The sequence below is a fragment of the Sceloporus occidentalis genome, unplaced genomic scaffold (genome assembly GCF_023333645.1).
Source record: "Sceloporus occidentalis isolate IW3139 unplaced genomic scaffold, rSceOcc1.0.p SCAF_64, whole genome shotgun sequence".
Taxonomy (NCBI): Eukaryota; Metazoa; Chordata; class Lepidosauria; order Squamata; family Phrynosomatidae; genus Sceloporus; species Sceloporus occidentalis.
The window spans coordinates 2,319,253-2,338,909 of record NW_028317044.1 but is presented as its reverse complement, the minus strand read 5'-3'; the positions used below and the strand labels follow the sequence as shown (position 1 = coordinate 2,338,909).

Below are 19,657 nucleotides of genomic sequence, written 5' to 3'. Positions count from 1 at the left end.
AATACTGAAATTGCCATACAAAAATGCTAAAGATGGTATTATTAATAATTTCCACCATACATTGGCATGGGGTTGGTGGATTAGTTTGATTCTTCTTGCTTTATCCAAACAAAACAAAGCAGAATGATTGCATGGAAGCATTTAAGTTTTGACATTTAATGTCTCAGCCTTTTTGGCTGGGTATCAATACTGTACACATATACAGTATGTTTAACAGAAGATGCCAGTGAGCACTGCAGCCATATTACCAGCTGGTGTCCTTTCTTATCGCTTTTGCAGTTTCACGGCAAAATAAGAATGCGAGATGTCCATGGAGCAAACAGGTGGCCCATTTAGCCCAGTACTGTCAACTCTGGCAGCCAGGAGTCTCCAGGGTTTCAGACAGGGTTCCTTCCTAGCAAGGTTTGGTTGTCTTCCATGCAAGCGCTAACCAGGTCCCACGCATTTAGTAGATGAAATCAGAGGAAAGTAATAGCTTTGGAATTATATGGTGGTTACACAACTTCCCCAGAAGTAAGGTAACTGGCAATCTAGCACCGAAGTTGGGTAATCCCTGAACCAAACTGCTAGACACATGAGAGACATCTTTGGGCAATGCATGGGCTCTGCTACTGCGCTCCGGTCCCTCCTCTACTTCTAATGTCTGGATGCTTTGTCAGATTCATAAGGGCATGTGGAGAGGCACTTGTGGTGACTGATGCTCAAGTCTAAGATTCCTTTCCCTTGGAGACTGGCCAAAGTAAAAGCCTGGCCATCTACCAAAAGCAATGCAAGGAGTTTCTTAGAAACCAAATCAGGTTGTTGGTGAGCAGGGAAAATATGAGTTTTACTGCTCAACCGTTATCAATAACTTGCATGCCCAAGTCTTGGGGTGAGTATGAGCTCTGATTCCCCAAATCAGTAAAATGAATGACTGTATCATCTGCATTTAATCTTACTCCATAGCAAAAGAGCTTTGAAGAGTAGTAAAGAATTCTGCCGTTGTTTTTCAAAGTGCCCCCCTGCGCACTGAAAATCTCCAACAGGCAACAGGGAGCCATGGCCCAGGAGATGCTATTTAAGGAGAACAAAGTCACGACTGAAGCTTCAGAGTCTGGACTGATGCTTTCAGAGTCAGTCCTGCCTCTCATCCAAGCAAGCCATTAATGCGTCAGAGCTTGGGAAGTGATCCATCCTAGCGGCTCCATGATAAACAATGCATGCTCTGAGCCATTATGTAGCACTTACTGGACAGGTACAATATCGGCGGCGCAGAGATCAATAAAGGCACCTTTCTGCTTTTAATGCCAGCAGCGAGACCTACATCATGGACTAATAGGCCGGAGCACTGGCTTTATTTATCTTCACAAAAAGGAAAAAGACAGAGGCTTGCCACTGAGTCTCCTTTTTGGAAGGAATTAAAAATTATCACCAAAAGAACACACTGCATTTGTAGTTTCTTTATTGCAAGCATGAGGAATTATGCTACAAGCTGGGCACCAAAACTGAGAAGACTCCACCTGAGAACCCATAACCAATCTTCGGGTGGAAGGACAGTAGGGTATCCTGGCTCTAAACCTGTTCCGGCAGCTCTCTAAGATGGGGTTTCCTCGGGTTTTTGTGGGGTTTATCTCCCTATAGCTCTAAACAAGATGGCTAGTGGTTGAGGAGGATGGGAGCTGTGATCCCAGCTGATGGAGAGAGGTTAATTCACGGCTTCTAAGTTAAGATACCAGCTTGGAACTGGATCAGAAACCAGTGAAGCTGGCACAGGAGCGGAGCCACACGGTCCACAACCCCTGGCTCCTATCAGAACGTTTTAGCCGCACCATTTTATACGATCTGGAGCTGACAACATTTCAACTTGCAAGGCAGATCTTCTTCTTCCACTAGACCAGCCAAGCCTCTTTGGCACTCTCCTGGCAAACCTTGAAGGTTTTCACACTTGCCGATGCTAACACTGTCCAGCTTGCCCTCCTGTCTCAGGATATGAGTAACTTCCACTAGATTCAACTTGGGTGCTACTCAAAGCCTTCAAAGGGGAGCCATGAGGCCTGCTGTGCTTTGTTTGGCATCACACAGGCTACCGATGTCACTACCACATAGACCTTGCCAGTGGGAGCAAATTGGCTTTCTCACTTCTTCTACAGTCAGCAAGCCAATTTTACAAGGATAGGTCAATCTCATGTATAAGTTTTGGGGCCAAAATGATGGATTTTGCTATGACCCACGGGTAAGCCGAGGGACATACTAAGTAAAACTTAGGGACATATAGCAAAGGATCTAGAGGACAAAGCAAAGCAAAACAAGGTCAAAGATCTTACAAAAGTCCAGCAGACATAACTGTTTGTGCTTACTCTTAAGGCTGGATGGATGAAAGAGTAGAGGAGGGTCAATGCTTCCAGGACAGATTATACTCTTGCTTTTCACCAAGGGATGGTTCCTTCTTTTAAATAAGTACTTACATTGACCCATGGATAAGTTGACTCAGGGTTTTTGGGTCAGTTTTTTAACCTAAATTTCTAGACTTATACATGAGTATATACAGTAATGGTATTCTTTCCTCCGTTAACCTCAGATTTTCTGCAATGAAGTTCATCACTCGAGTCAGACCACGCTCCTCTACCCGTTGCTTTTTCTCCTCGCTTTATCCTACCACCCCATCTGCCTCCTTTCCATGGAGGACTTGCACGCTGGAGGGCCCAGACACTGGAGCGTGTCCAAAGGAGGGTGACTAAAATGGTGAAGGGTCTGGAAACCATGCCCTATGAGGAACGACTCAGGGAGCTAGGGGTTTTTAGCCTGGAGAAGAGAAGGTTAAGAGGTGATATGACAGCCCTGTTCAAATATTTAAAGGGATGTCACATTCAGGAGGGAGCAAGCTTGTTTTCTGCTGCTCCAGAGAATAGGACACAGAGCAATATAGATGCAACCTACATGAAAAGAGATTCCAGCTCAGCATTAGGAGTAACTTCCTAACAGTAAGGGTCGTGCAACAGTGGAAGATGTAGTCTCAGAGAGTCTCCTTCTTTGGAGGTATTTAAGCAGAGGCTGGATGGCCATCTGTCAGGGCTGCTTTGATTGAGAGTTCCTGCATGGCAGAATAGGGTTGGACTGGATGGCCTTTGGGGCCACTTCCAACTCTATGATTCTACCCCTGCCCTTCTCCCAGCTGCAAGGAAATGTAACCCCGCAATGTACCGCTACAGCTGTTCCTGCCGCTGAGATATCAATTGTCCTGTGGACATATTAGATTAGCTCCAGATTGTGTGGGCTTTTATCAGGACAGTTGAACAGGAGCTTTTAATCAAAAGGCCATAAAGCTCAGAGCCGAAATCAATGAAACAACAAGCGCTGGATTCCGCCGTGTGCCGCTGAGTCTTCCCCCAGTCTGGAGCAATTTGTAATAGCTTTGCTCAACCGCTGTTTCTCAGAGCCTCTATGCTCATATGCTCACACCACCCGTGACCACAACGCCGCTTTTATTCCACGACGGAGAAGCTTCTTGGGTTTCAAAGAGGTTAAACTTCTGGAGCGCTTGGCCGGGCTCCAGCCTCACGGCTTGAAACCGGCCGCTAATGCGGCGGCCCGAGAAGCGGCCAGACCGGCCATGATTAATAGACTGCCGAAGACACTGCTTTCCACAGAACGCACACTTTTCATTCCCCTGCTCCCATAGATCATTGGGCTTATCCTCCAAATATCTGACTGAAATTGAATTTGGCTTCTCCCTCAACCGTTCATTTCCGATGTTACGCAAGGTTATATCCTTTTTCTGCCTGAGCAGAACCAAACCAGCTGCAGCTCCTCCGAAGGAACAAAAAATGTGGTTCCAATTACAACGAAAAAAACCTGGCCTGGATATTGAACCGCAGCTCAGACGCTTGTTCTAATTGAGCCATCATGGAGCAAGTCTAAAGTAAAGAAATTGGATTAATTAGGTTTTTAAGGTTCGACATAAGGAATCTTGCCAATGGGGCGGGTGGGTAAGGAACCCAAGGAAAGGGAGAGGGCCATGCAAACCCATCCTTCCCAGGTTGAACAGGGAGGTTGAGATGGTTTTATGGGGATATTCTTGTTTGTTATATTAATCTTTATAAAAACGTACACCTAGATACATCTAATATCAAGGCATTTAACAGTTTTTAAATTTATTATCTATTGCCCTGTTTGATTTTTATGTTGACAGATGGAGATATACTGTATGCATGCGCATGCATGCGCAAGCAGAATCCTTCATGAAAGCTAGGAACCCTGCTTTACTGTTATTGTTCCTGTTCAGGCAAAAATTCTACTCACATTTAAGTGAATATCATATAGAAATCCTACATCGACCACCTTCTTCCAGATGCGAAGGTCAGGAATTGAGGGTGTGGACGCTTTTACTTATGTAGACAGGCTGAGGCTGCATCCACATTGCAGAAATCATCCAGGCTGGCACCACTTTAACTGCCTTGGCTCAATGCTACGGATTTCCAGGAATGGTAGTTTTGGGAGGCATTTAGCCTTCGCTGTCGGAGAGCTCTGGTGCCCCAACAGTTCCCAGAATTCCATAGCACTGAGCCTTGACAGTTAAAGTGGTGCCACACTGGTTTATTTCTGCAGTGTGGCTGCAGCCACGTCTCCCTTATCCGAAACGCTTGGGACCAGGACTGTTTTGGAATTTGGATTAATTTCAAAATAGATGTATTGCATATACACACATATTATGAGATGTCTTATTTATTTATTCATGGGGTTTATAGCCCACCTTATAATAATAATATGCTAGATGATGGGATTTCAGTTACTGCAGATCAACCTGAGAGGAAGGCCAGGACTGACCACAAGAGTGTCTAACAAATAAATGAATGCATCAAATTAAAATTGGCATATCTTTAATATAATTGCAGCATATGTAAAGTCTTGTGTACCTTGCGGGGTTTTTAGACTCCACTTTTCTAAGGCATTTGTCAAGGAGGCGACTTGAGCATGCATCCATGAGCGATGCATTTTTGGTGTGCCTTGCTGGCGATGTGGGACCCAGACGGGGAAAGGTGTGTCGCTTGTACACAGTGTAAATAATCCCATTCAATCTCCCCTCCCTGCTAAATTAATGAATGGGTGCAGTCCATCCATGTCCTCGGGTTCCACAGAGCATTCTCCCCATTTGAAATAACTGGATGAGTTTGCCCTTAAAGTCCCTTCACCTCATCCCCTAAGAACGGAAGGCGCAGAAATCACGCAGCCGGTCACGTTCTTGCAGAGCATCTGCTCTCTGGCAAGCTCTGGAGGAGGAACTCCTCTGTTGCTCTTGGACAGTCCCGCTGTGCCACATGAAAAGAATACAGACGGCCTCAGGAAATCCTTGCCCAGGCTTATAAATAGCTGACAAATGACATCACAAGTGCAGGCCCAGACGCTCCACTTCCTCACATTCCCATTTCTCTTTCACAACAGGCAGCCTAGTGCGCAAAGCCCCAGAAAGATGCTGCCACTAGATTTCGTCAATGGCCACCCCACTGGAACCCTGTCCAAACTTAGTCGCTGGCCTGCTTAGATGGGAACAAGGCGGCGTTCCTTCTGAACGGCGAGATTCAGATTTTCTGAAGGGACCGCACCTTGAGTCCCATCTCAGGAAAAAGGTGAGATATTAATGCAATGCAATGCAATAGAGTATGTTTCACATCCCAGTTTAAAAAACACTCATCCCTCCATATCTGTGGCTTTGATTATTCATGGAGCCCTAAACATTCAACTTCACTGGGAGATCAACCTGGAACAAAAGATCTCACAACCCAGTTAAGAGTATATTACACCCATCCCTCCATATTTGTGGCTTTGATTATTCACGGATTTGATTAATATGTTCTCTTTAGGAATATCTAGGTCCTCCAGTGTAACTCTATGGTCAACTTTAACTAAAAGTTGCACTGAAAGACCTAGAGATTCCTAGAGAGATTACCCTACTAGGCCTTTGTAGCTCCTCTGGTGCGGTTCTATGGTCAAGTGTCTGTCGAACGTTGACCACAGAGTTGCACTGGAGGACCTAGAGATTCCTAGAGAGGTGTCCTCTCAGGTAAAAACGTGGTGCTTTTGTTATTTGCGGGGTTTTTCCATATTCACCGGGATCTTGTGCCCCTAACCCTAGCAAATATGGAGGGACAGGTGTATTGATTTTAACTTCCTAGACCCCAAATGGTCTTGGACCAGACTGCCTGAAAGACATTTTTAAGAAGCCAAAAGAAAATCAAAATGAGCGACCACAAGAGAAAAGGCCTTCCTAGTAGTTGCATCCTAGTTGTGGAACCGTCAATGCAGAGAGGTTCACCCGGTACCATTTTTATGGCCTTTTTATTCATCCCCGTCTTGTTGTCCGTCTTTGGTGATGTGCATTTTAATTGTGATCCAGCTTATAATAGCTTTCCGGTCTATAATTCTGCATTCATTGTTTCCTTACTGTGTTTTATTATTTATTTAGTTTTAATAATGTATCTGTGTTTTGTGAGCAACTCACAGACCTATAGTCAAGCGGCAGCAGCTGTGTAAATACAGTAAGGAAGAAATAAATGCTTTCCTCTTACTGGTTTTCATTTAACTCCGAATTTCGAGAAGCACAGCGTGAGAAACCAAGAATTCAGCCACACTGGATGGAGCAGGGATAAGACTGAAAATGCACCTTCATTGCACCATAGGACTTCTGCCAAGCTGAGGTGGTAGTTAGCATGATGAACTAGGAAATAACAGGGGTGGAGGCTGCAATGAATTTAAGGACTGGATGGCCCTTGTGGTCTCTTCCAACTCTATGCTTCTAAAGAGAAGCATGTCAGTCAGTAGCTCCGTGGCAGAACAGAATGTCCCATGTCTAATTCCTGGATGGCCCTTGTGGTCTCCTTCCAACTCTATGACTCTAAAGGCAAGTATCCATAGCTCCATGGTGGAACAGAATGCCCCATGTCTAATTCATGGATGGTCCTTGTGGTCTCCTTCCAACTCTATGACTCTAAAGGCAAGTATCCATAGCTCCATGGTGGAACAGAATGTCAGATGTCTAATTCCTAATGGTCCTTGTGGTCTCCTTCCAACTCTATGACTCTAAAGGCAAGTATCCACAGCTCCATGGTGGAACAGAATGTCAGATGTCTAATTCCTAATGGTCCTTGTGGTCTCCTTCCAACTCTATGACTCTAAAGGCAAGTATCCATAGCTCCGTGGCGGAACAGAATGTCCCTTGTCTAATTCATGGATGGTCCTTGTAGTCTCCTTCCAACTCTATGACTATAAAGGCAAGTATCCATAGCTCCATGGCGGAACAGAATGTCCCATGTCTAATTCATGCATGGTCCTTGTGGTCTCCTTCCAACTCTATGACTCTAAAGGCAAGTATCCATAGCTCCATGGCGGAACAGAATGTGACATGTCTAATTCTTGGCATCCCTAGCTTAAAAAGAGGCCAGGTTGTGAGTTTGATCCTAGGGCCCCAAAGTTGACTCAGCCTTCCATCCTTTCGTAGGTTGGTAAAATGAGTACCCAGCTTGTGTGAAGTCAAAGGCTTTCACGGCCGGCATCCATAGTTTTTTGTGGGTTTTCGGGCTATGTGGCACAGATGCTGTTGAAATGTCAAGAATAAACTCTTCCAGAACATGGCCATATAGCAAGAAAAACCTACAAAAAGCTAAGTACCCAACTTGTTGCGGGCAACCGGCTTACAGATTGTAAACCCTTAGAGCAGTGCTTCTCGGCCACCTCCAGATGTTTTTGACTTCATCTCCCAGATTCCCTCATCACTGTCCATGCTGGCGAAGGCTCCTGGTTGCTGAAGTCCAAAACAGCTGGAGGATCAAAGGAAATGCTATCACTAGGAGATGCACACTTCTCTGCCAGAGATCCTAGATAACTGCTGCCTGTCAAGAGTTGACAATATGGATCTAAGCAGACTGGTGGAGGGCCACAGCCTGCGACAACTGACTTCCAGGTGGGCTGAGGACTAGCAGCGTGATTCTTTGGTTCCTAGCCAACATGTAGGGAAAGAGATGTCAGGCTTCTGGGGAGTGGTGGTTTGGAACTGGGAATTGTGGTAAAGCATCCTGGGCTATGCTAGTAAAAGGCAAAATGCAGTTTTGATGCTTTCTACTGGATGCAGACTCTGTCTCTGCTTTCACTCCACACCTCAGAGCCACAGATATGGAGCCCCTTATGGCTACTGCTTCACCTGACAAAACTGCATGGCTGCTGCTTACCCATGGCATACAAGATGGAAGAGAGAGGAGGGTCTATGGCCTGCCTCCAAGGGCCCCGTGTGAAGGATTACAGCTTTAGAGAACCCTATGTTTTGTGTCAAAAGGTGTTCTTTCAATAGACACTCTATGCGCATGATGCAACAGCAATGAATGTGACACCATGACAAGAATGCTCTCAAGACCGGAAATCCCAGCCCTTGAAGAACTCTGCTGCGAAGACAGCACACAATTATCTTGGAAAGAAAAAACCAGAATGCAAACCCACGAGGGCTTACCTCTCCCTGGAAACTCTTCAGTAGCGGAGCTACCTGTTTGCGCAGGTCCTGGAAGAGAAAAGCAAGACAGAGAGACGTCAAGAAACGAGCCACGAAGAAAAGGGGGGAGAAAAAGCACAACGATCTGAATAAAGCAGTCCCCCCTCCGCTTGCCTTTCCACCAATTTTATCATATTAGCTGAAGGCTGATTACATTTTTAATCGAAAGGCTGCTAGGAGCATGGAGTGCGGGAAAAGAAAGAAAATAAAAATCCATCTTTAACTGGCTTATGAATCCAGCCTGATACACAATTACGATTGTCCCAAGGGAGGAGAATTAGTTAACAAAAGCCTGTAGTAATGTTGGATAATCAGTGAACTCCTTCAGTCTAACAACTCAACTGAAACAGTGCAATGAATGACTAATGGGATGTAAAACATGTGAAGCCACATGGAAAGGGATCAAGCCAGACCCCTGTTTGAAGCACAGCCTCCTCCTGATGTGCCAGGAATTGGGCATCATTTATTTAGGTTTCCAGCCTTCCCGGTTCCATGGGATTTGTAGCCAGCCTTTGCATCATGTTCACCTCCCTCCAAATTCTTTGTCTCCCAGAAGAGAAACAGTGCATCAAGCTCTGAGCAATGCTCCCATACCCAGGTCCCTAAAATTAGGATATTTATTTAATGGCTGCTGGAGCGGTTGTTGTTCTAGTAACAGAAATGTGAGAATTTAATATCCATCAAATAGAGGAGTCTCAAGGCAGAGAACAAACAGAAGACGGGGGAAACACAAAAGAACCAAACCATCAAAAGGAATATCAAGTAGCAGAGAGACTACGTCTGAGTCAATAAAACTGAATAAATACTTCAGAAGCAGGCACCGCGCATGGATTGTATACCGAAAGGCAGAGGGTACATTTCGGCTACAACATACACCTTTTAAGACAATGAGAACAAGCCTGTTTAACTGGCCTGGTCTTTAAAGCCTAGTTTAAAAAATCGAATCAGTAACTTCATTCCTCAGAAATACAGTCAGCTCTCCATATCCATGGATTTTTTGATCCATAGATTCAAGCATCACAGCTTGAAAATACTTAAAATATTCCAATAGGCAAACCGTGATTTTGCCATTTTTATACAAGGACACTATTTTACTCTGCCGTGGTATATATTCATGGATTTTGATATCCACAGAAGGGGGAAATCCTGGAACCAAACCCAAGAGAATGCCAAGGACCCGCTGTATTTGTTGCCACATATCAGACAGAAGCAAGGAACAGATCAAGGTCTAAGGAAGGAAGCCAACTTTCACTGCCTGCACTGTAGGAATGAATACAGTTCCCTGGCACACAGGAATCAGGATGCAAAACTGGATCAGCTCCTATGTTTCATTATGCACAGAATGAACTACAATAGACTTTTCTCTCAATGTGCCATACTACAACCCCTGTAATCCCTAGTCACCATCTTCATGCTGCCTGGGATGATGTGAGTTATAGGCCAAGAACATCAAGTCCACTCTAGGCTCACTGTCAAGAAAGTAGCTGCAAAGCAAAGGCCCCCTTTGCTTCCATGCAGACTAAAGTCCGAGTCAAGACTAGCAGATGAAGCTACCTTGAAGTGCTTATTGCTTCTCTGATCCATCCAACATGAATAAATGTCAAACAAGGGAATTCAAAGAGATGTCCTTAAGAGAGCTACTTATGAAGCAAGAGAATACGAAAGTAGAGAAAGACCATCATATCCAATTACCCCAAAGGCTGTTTCACACAGAACAGAGAAGGAAACCCAAATTCACCACCAAAGGTGCGCTCAAAAAGAAGCCAGAAGCAACCTCCACTCTTCAACATACAGTGGTGCCCCGGGTTACGAAATTAATTCGTTCCGGGGCGCCGTTCGTAACCCGAAAAGCCTTCGCAAGCCGAATCGCCATAGGCGCTAATGGGGAAAAGCCGCGATTCCGTGTGAAATCGCGCAGAAAAGCACCAAAAGTTTTTTCGTAACCCGAAAAAACTTTCGCAACCCGGAACAATAATTTCCTATGGGTTTTTTTCGTATCCTGAAAATTTCGTAACCTGGGTATTTCGTATCCCGAGGTACCACTGTATATGATAAACATGCTGCCAAGCACTGTAAGGCAACTGCAGGCCATCAGAAGCAGAGTCAGAACAAATAGCATGGGTTCCCCCGCATGTTCTGTCATCTTCTTTTCGGCCATTTGGATTGGAAGGACCCATGGTCTGCCCCAGTCACCTGGATGGTGGCCCCAGCTATGCGACATGCCTTCCAAGGTTAAGTGGCATCCGTTCAGCAACAGGTCCTGACAAAACACAGATGATTCTGTGTCATTCCTATGAAATTCTTGGTTCACCTAGCTCCATGGTGTCTACTCTGCCTGGCAGCAGCTCTTTATGGTTTGGGGCTGAGGCTGTTCCCGTCACTCACTACCTGACTGAGACGCTGGCCCTGAACGTAGGGCTTCCTGAACCTCGCGCCTCCCAAAAAGTGAAAGAATCTTGGCACCAGATTCATCCCAGTGACAGAAACTTGGCTGCGGAAAGTTAATCCCTCTCCGATGAGATACTGTCGCTGCCGACTAGGAGGCTGAATGGCTGCACCACCCAGAAAGACAACCCAATTCTTCAGGTCAGAGACACTCCTAATAGCAGAAGGGAAACTTCTTTAAAATAAGTGGAAGGAGAAGAGTAAGAAAGAAGAGGAGGATGGTGTCAATGGTCTACTTGCTAGCGTTCCATGCACATCTTAACAACACTGGCGTCTCTGAGCTGAATGGAGCATAGAAAGAAAAGCAGTGAAATATTATTCCTCCACCAGATGAGAGAAAGTCTGGGTACAAGTATCAGGATGAAAACTATGGTTAGCTCTTGCCCTTCAACAAGAACTTGAAAACCGTATCAACTGTGGTTTCCAATACTGATCCTGTTAATAAGCTTATATCCATAATTGGGTGACTGGGAGACCATGCCCGCATCAAACTACTCAATACACAGAGGTAGCTTGGCTTTCAAAACATCCTTTTGACTCAAATGAAGCCCTGCTGGGACTATATAAGCAGCTGTCAACCTGTGGGTTGGGACCCTAAGACCATTGGAAAACACATATGTCCAATGGTCTTAGGAACCGAGACCATCGGTTGGGGGTCACCACAACATGAGGAACTGTATTAAAGGGTCACGGCTTTAGGAAGGTTGAGAACCACTGGAGTAGATGGACTAGCAAAGTGACTTGTTAAGTCAGGGGTGGGCAACTGCAGCCATCGGGGCTGGTCCTTGAAATGTGGCCCCCAAGCCGCCCCCTGATGTACAAAAATAAATACAGTTGGCCCTCTGGTTTTTGCGGAGGATCCATTCCGGACCCCCCCCCCCATGAAAACACCAAGGAAATAAGAGAACATGGCAGAAGTGACACTGTGTCACTTTGGGCATACCAAAATGTGTGGGTGTGATTTGCTAGGTGGGTGTCATGTGGGAAAATGCCTCCTGCTCCCTATGCAGTTGTCCACAAACTTGATCTGCTAGAGCCAATTGACGGGAAAAAACACATCAAGAGCACACAGACTGTATTAAAAACATCTTTTTGCTCTTAGCCAAGGGTCAGGCCAGGAACGTGAATGGTTTCTTTCAACTACTACTACTACTACTGCCACTAAGCACCTTCTGACCTCCAAACACTCTCGCTCTCCTCTGTGGCAGTCCTGCGCACACTTTGCCTACCAGAATCCTTTGCTCTTTGCAGCCCCGGTTTGACAAAAATGACCCGCCGGGGATCCCGCGACCTAGACAGAGTCCTCATCCGTGAAGTATTGTATCCGTAAGCAAAATGAGTTTGGAAGGGAAAGCTCCTGGATTCCCTGACTGTGTCGTGTTGCGTTCTCTCTCCCCCAACCCTTACAAAGTTCCTGCACAATGGATGCTGAGACTTTTTGGGGGGGATGGCAGCCCAGTCGCATCAGCGTCAGTGACATCATTAGTTCAGCTGTCGCCTCCGATTCTGGCGCTGGCTCATCACGCAGGAGAGAGGCTCTGCCTTTCCGACCGTCTACCTCTTTTGCATGCCCTCCTCTTGTTAGGAGACATTTAATGAAGAACTAGCCGAGTGACCCAACGCAGAAAATTGGCCAAAGCTGAACGTTATGATTCCAGATGCTTCCTGACAAGAACCGGAGAGGAACGGGTCAAGGGAGGTTGCTCTTTTGAGCCAGTCGAAAAGAAGCAGCAATACGTTCTCAGACCGCACTCATACTGCGCAAACAACAGAGGACTGGCGTGTTCTCAACAAGGATTGCCCCATTTTTAAAAAAAGAGAGTGGTGGAGGGACAGATAGGCAGATATCAACCATTCTCTGGAGACACAATGCCTATGGACACTATATGTCAGAGCTCCCCGTGATTCGGATATCTGAGACAGGAACAACTGAACATGCAAGCTGTCTATGACCCATACAGGTTAAGTAAAAAAGAGGAAAGTATTTCCTGCCTATTTAAAATCATACGAAAGAAAAATGGCATAACAGTGTATCAGTGATGGGCTTCCAAGCTAAACCCAGCTCTCCAAAGCCATTAGACTTTAGTTGGTTGTGAGCCAGGCAGAGGTCAACATCCAAAAAGGCAACAAGGACAAAACCTGCTCTGGAAGTTAAGCAAGATCCCCATGAGAGAGGCAACCTGCTCAGGGTGAGCCATGAGCTCTGAGGCTGGAGTGTTCTAGGCACTGCTGCTCTGGAACCGATAGGGAATGATGCTACTACAACCACGATCATCAAGAACCCTGACCTGAGATGTCCACACTCAGTAGTTATAGTTGCAGCAAGTAGTACAGTAGTACATGTGGAAAGGAAATCTTAGGACAGTGGTTCTCAACCTGTGGGCCACAACCCCTTTGGGGGTCGCCTAAGATGCCCAAGACCATCGGAAAACACATCTTTCCGATGGTCTTACAAATACTTTTATGGTTGGGGGTCATCACAACATGAGGAACTGTATTAAAAGGTTGCGGCATTAGGAAGATTGAGAACCACTGTCTTAGGACATCGTGGATCACAGGCTAAACATGAGTCAATAGTAAGACAAAATGCCAATTCAATTCTATGTTGCATCAACAGGAGCACACAGCAGAGAGAAGTAATGGTTTAACTCCATCTTCCTTTGGTTAGACCTCATCTGGAATATTGTCCAGTTCTGGACACCACAATTCCATAAGGATATTGATAAGATGTAATATGGCCAGAGGATGGCAACCAACCAACTAAACCTCTGTTTAATCTTAGGGGGATGGATTAGGGAGCTGGATTTAGCTTGGACAAGAGATGACTGAGAGGTGACTTGATCGCCATCTTTCAATATTTGAAAGGATGGCATGGAACAGATAGAGCAAGCTTCTTACTTTGCTGCTCCAGAGACTAGGACACAAAACCAATGGATTCGGATTATAAGAGATTCCATGTAAACGATAGGAAGAACGTCTTACTGGGAAGAGCTGTCTGATGGTGAGAAGATGGTGGACTCTCATTATCCTTAAAATGAAACCAAACAGAGCGCATACATTTTCAGAGGACTACCTTCTCTGCTAAGAAACGTAGCAGAGGCTCAACACAATGGCAGAATATGTCGGAAAGGAAGGAGTGAACAAAAACAAAGAGCGAAGAGAAGGAAATCCTGACCTGCCGCCGCTCTGAGCCAAAGCACAACATTTCCCTTTTGTTACAGGCGGCAACTCCAAGTCCGCACAGCCAGATATTTAATGGCAGGCACCTATTAATATTAAACCACATGCTAAAATGATCTGTGGCTGCTTAAGATATTGCTTTGCTGTTCACTGAAGGGAAAACCTTTACGAGGAGGGTGCCCCCAGGAGGTTTCTCAGGTCTTTTTTTGGACATCTGCATATTTACAGGTTAAGAAGAGAAAGAAAAACAGCGGGCCGCAATGCCTCCTGGGCAGAAGGAGCGACTGGGCTGCGCATTAAGTGCCCAGCCATTCAAGGATCAATTCATTTACTCTCCAACCGCTTGCTGTTTCTACCGATGCGACTACGCCTCCCCAGAAATCCACTCCGCGCCGCCCCAAAATAAAAATGACACCGTTTTTCAATTACATCCATGAGAATGTTGTTTTCTGCTTTGCCGTCGCAGGAGGAGAACATGCGAGCGCTTTAAGAATGATTTCAGCTCATGGATCTTGTGAAAATGCCATTAGCTTTAATTATTTATCAGAAGCAGATTCAGATTATGGTTTGTGACCTATTTTTTCCCCCTCCCAATAAGGAAATGAAGGAGAACAGCATTTTCAAGGGAGGATGGCTTATGGAAGTTGGGCAAATCTGGTCTTATAAGTACAGATCGAACCAGGAACCTGTGTCACAGAACGACACATGGCTGCCTCTGAAATATCCATGCGGTATTAGGAACGCCATCCTCTGATTTTGGCTCGGTTTACTCCGACGCAAGCGAATGTTTCTCTACCTTGTACTGGTTCCATTCAAAGATATAGCCATGTTAGTCTGTAGAGTCACTCTGTAGATAATTTTAGAGGCAAAGACAGCAGAGGGAGAACCTTGCCAAAATTTCCCCCTCTATAACTTTGAGTTTCTTCTCATGAGATGATATCTTTTTAAGTACCTGAGTCTGCACTCTGTTAAAGCCGGCTTTAAAAATACAAAACCTACCCAGCAGTGTGCAAACGCTGATAGACTGCCTTCAAAACTGTTTACAGGGCGAGCCGCGCACGGAAAATGCTGCTGCATCCACAAACGTCAGAATCAATTCTTTTCATCCAACTTTACGAGTCCATTTCTCAAACGGCGCCGTTTTTTTCCCCCAGGACACGTTAATATTGGGCCACCGGTTACGAAACAGTAAGTTAAACTCTCTCCAGAAATGACAGAACGGGGAAACCATTCCCCCCGCCTTCAATCATTTATTGGAAATGTCAGGGGACAGGTTGCTTTTAAGAGAGAACTACTCAGAGCTGATCAATAAACACACTTTCCTCCATAGAGGAAGCCACAGAGTTCTTTCTTTCATCCATTCTCACACCAAGCCCCCTTCTTTGGGGCCTATTTTTATCTTGCATAGGGCAAACAAGACATTGCACACAGATGTGTTTAACACTGTTCGGCCTAAAAAAGCAGACCGAGGAGGGTGCTGCCACTTTGAATGGAAAAGGGATACCTAACCCCTTTCCTGCCGTCAGCTGCTTTTCTGCCTATGTAGAATTTACTTACCGAATATACTCGACTATAAGCCAACCTCATGTTTAAGTCGAGGGCAAATTTTCGGACCACAATGATGGATTTTGCTATGACCCGTGGATAAGTCAAGGGTATAATTTAGGGGCACATAGCAAAGGATCTAAAAGATGGAGCAAAGCAAAACAATGTCAAAGAACTTCTAAACGTCAAGCAGACATAACTCTTTGTGCTTACTCTTAAGACACTGTGCTGGAGGAGCTACAAAGGCCTAGTAGAGTATTCTCTCTAGGGATCTCTAGGTCTTTCAGTGCAACCTTTAGTTAAAGTTGACCACAGAGTTGCATTGGAGGACCTAGATATTCCTAGACAGAACATATTGATAACTCCATGAATAATCAAATCTGCAAATATCAAAGCCGCAAATATGGAAGGATGAGCGTACTTACATTGACCTGTGGATAAGTCGACTCAGGTTTTTTGGGGTGGCAACTAACTCTGATTGATGAGTAACACACTCCCGGCCCCAGAAAACCATGCAATAGGGTTGCTTTAGGGTCACCACGGGTCGGAAAAGACTTGACGGCGCACAACAACAAATTATAATTCACATTAGGGAGTCACAATTGAGAGTTTACCTGGATTTGTCACTGTATAATGTCTGGACGAGCCATAAGTACATTTAAGACTGTTCCATAACTCAACTAGAAACCTCTACCCAACATAAGTAGTGGAATTAGTATGTTCAACCTATGCACCAAAAGGAATGGGTGGACTTTAATAAAATAAACCAGAGAAGCCAACTAGAGCTGTCTTACAAGTTCGAAATTCACAAGTCTTCCAAAGTACACTGCAGGACTCGGGACTCGCTTCAAGGCACACATGTTGAAAACTCAAATCTAGTGCGAGTTAAATAGGTTATGATAACTTAAACTAACAGAAGCATTTCCAAAAAACTGTGTGCAGGGGTCCATGTATATATGTGTATGCATCTGAATAGGTCTACTGTTACTAAAGCACATTCTGTCCTCAACCATCACCAATGCCATCTAGGAATAAACACTGATGGCGCTTCCAGCTACAATGGCATCCATGTACTCCAACCTGCTCAGTTTTCACATTTCAGTGAACTATTTTCTGCGAGCGCAATTTCTAAACAACAACAACAACAACAAAACACCCATCTCCTTTTTTTCGTTCTTTCTTGGCTCTACAGCAATTGGGAAACTTAACCCAGTCAACCCCTCCATCCTGGCTACGGCTCTTGGCTCAAGCAAACGAATCTGCAAAGTCCATAAACATCTAGCCAACTTGGACAAGCGTTTCGAAAGCAGACGTAAATGGAGAGCAGAGATAACAATATCTGCAATCCTGAGTACACAAAACGTCTTGGCGCAACAAACTGGCAACCAGCGTTGCTGAATTACGCTTTTCTGTGCTCTGTCCATAGCAAGGCCATCCCTCCCTAAGTGTTCACAGGTAAATAAATCTAGGGAGCCACAGAATCATATTAAATGTGTTTTGTTGTAGTGGCTTTAAATTTCAGTTTTGAATATTTCAACTTCTTCTCCAGGCTTCAGATTCTCCTGTGAAGGTGTTTTAACAAGACACCCACGAAAGGAGAAATACAGAGACAAAATGGAAACAGCGAGCAGGAACTTGGAATGGCGCTGAGTTAACAGAGACAATGGCATTCCCATGGTGTTAAATCTAGTGTGCTGTGCAAGATGGCAGGCTTTCTTCAAGTACAAAACTCCACATATAGATGCGTTCTACTTGGATGAAAACACTGCCTCCTGCTCCTAAGCCAAAGCCCCTGAGATCCAAGAGCAACTGGAGCCATTTAACAGCCCAGCAGAGCAAACCAAAGCAGGCAATAGGGCTTGAGATGCGGCACTAGCCTTCTTGGCATCCAAATCTGAAACACTGCCATCCCTTCCCCTGATAAGTGCGCATGGATAAAAAGATAAATGGAAAACACGATTCAGAGTTGCTTCATAAACAAGCGCCGGCTACAGTCGGAACGGATGAAATACCAATTTAGTTCCAGCCAACGTACTTCCCCGGTACGTCTGGAGGACTTACAAAGCTGACTCTGTGTTTTTAAGTATCTCTGCGGCGTCTGGTTCAATACGCTGGCCTTATGAAGGAAGGGAGCGATAAGTACGCCAAAGGCATCGATTGCTGCAACATTCCAGCTCCCATTTTTCATGCAGATTATTGCATCATATTATAGGAATCAATATCCAAGTTTACAATCACCAGAAGGCAATACATTTTCTTCTCCGGATGGATAAAAGAATAGCAGAAGGAACTCCCCGCACATGTCACTGCCTTCCCCGTACTATTCATTTGAATCTAGAGAGCAGGCCCTTCAGAAGTGTCAGAAAGAGAATGACAAATGGAATAAACAACTGTGTGAAATACTACTTACATTTTCAAAGAACTATGCATTCAGTTGTTGTTGTTTGCCTTCAAGCCGTCTCTAACTTATGGCAATTCTAAGGCGAACCTGAGAATACCTGTGACTTGCCCAAGGTGACCCATTGGGTTTCATGGCCAAGCTGGGACTCGAACCCTGGTCTCCAGAGTCATAGTCCAAAGTTCAAATTAGTACTCTACACTGGCTCTTACTGGGTTCAGAAGTATCTCCTCCTTGCTCTGACTTAACTGGTGTGCTTGGCTTCCTTCTAGATCAACCTGGGGTCCTCCAGGCATTTTAGACTTCAGCTCCCCAAATCCCTGATCATTTGGGCAAGCTGGTTGGGACTTCTGGAAGCTGAAGTCCAAAACATTAGGAGAGCCAAAGGTCGAGAACCATTGCTCTAGATGCCTTCTTGGTCAGAGCTCAGCAATGGTCTGATATGGAAATCCCTTGATATATAGATTCAAGTTCCAACAGCGTTGTACCAATATGTGGCCAGAAGAGCATCACCTTTTCATTGGTGAAGAAGGAGCACATCATCATGGAGACATGCCCAGAAGGCCCACAGATGACTAAGCAGCATGAGATTTGGACAGACCTGGGAGAAGGGGCGAAGAAGGAGGACATCATCATCATCATCAACAACAACAACAACAACAGAAAATTGGATGAAAGAGGGGATGGAATTGGGAGACATTTATACATCATTGACTCAATAATCATTTCTCAGTTTATACTAAGAAGCTCCTGAAACAATTCCCCATGGAGAATAGTCTGAGCTCTCCACAGGTATTAATGGAGAAACCAGAGTTTTTAATGTAACTTGGAGTCAGCATGTGTCCGTTGTCCTCTGCCAGGAAAGTCCATGTTGACTAAGCTCTGCACTGAGATCAATATTATGGCAGCCTCTGCCTGCAAACATAATCTCTGATAGAAGGACTGGCAACCCGGTGCCCTCCACATGTTTTGGACTATCTTAATCCCTGCCTGCCATGCTGGGGTGGGTTTCTGGGCAGCGTAGTCTAAAATAGCTGGAGGCTGTGTGCCAGCCATTAGATAGATACAACACAGTGAGGGAAACAGGCCAACTCAGACACATCATCTGAACACTACTAGCAGTTCTTACAAGAGCTTGCTCACATGGAAACCGTTCAGAGAGCAGAAACCAAAGCAGCCGGTCTCTCACCTGAGCTGATGGAGCTGCTGTTGTATTTCTTCCTATTCCGCAATTGTTGTTTTTGTTAGCTGCCCTCGAGTCAGTTCTATGGTGACCCTGTGGATGCGCCATTTCCAAGAATCCCATTGCCTTGCCCAGATCCTGCAAGCCCTTGTCCATAATAACCTCCCCCCCCCTCCAAATTGAGTCTATCCATCTGGTTTGTGGTCTTCCTCTGTTTCTTCTACCTTCTACCTGTCCTACCATTACTGTTTTTACTAGTGATCCGTGCCTTCTCATTATGTGGCTGCTAATAAAACATAGTCCCAGGAGATGAAGAGATCAGATGGCCAATGGCCCCCAAAAAGAGCTCTACTGGATCCGATCAAAGGTTCAGCAACATGTTTCTCCCAGTGGA

General features: G+C 45.2%; 1 protein-coding gene across 7 annotated transcripts in view; it reads right to left on the bottom strand.

The window, feature by feature from the left end:
- Nucleotides 1-19,657, bottom strand: part of LOC149287104 (protein CASP) — a 236,500-nt gene that overhangs the window by 121,548 nt on the left and 95,295 nt on the right. For 5 of the 7 annotated variants that reach the window (XM_089493438.1, XM_089493441.1, XM_089493442.1 and 2 more), the window contains exon 3: nucleotides 8,474-8,521. The exons of the other annotated variants lie outside the window; for them this stretch is intronic. In XM_089493438.1, the coding sequence (XP_089349564.1) occupies nucleotides 8,474-8,521 (48 nt within the window). The remainder of the gene's footprint in view (nucleotides 1-8,473; nucleotides 8,522-19,657) is intronic. 7 annotated transcript variants of the gene reach the window in all.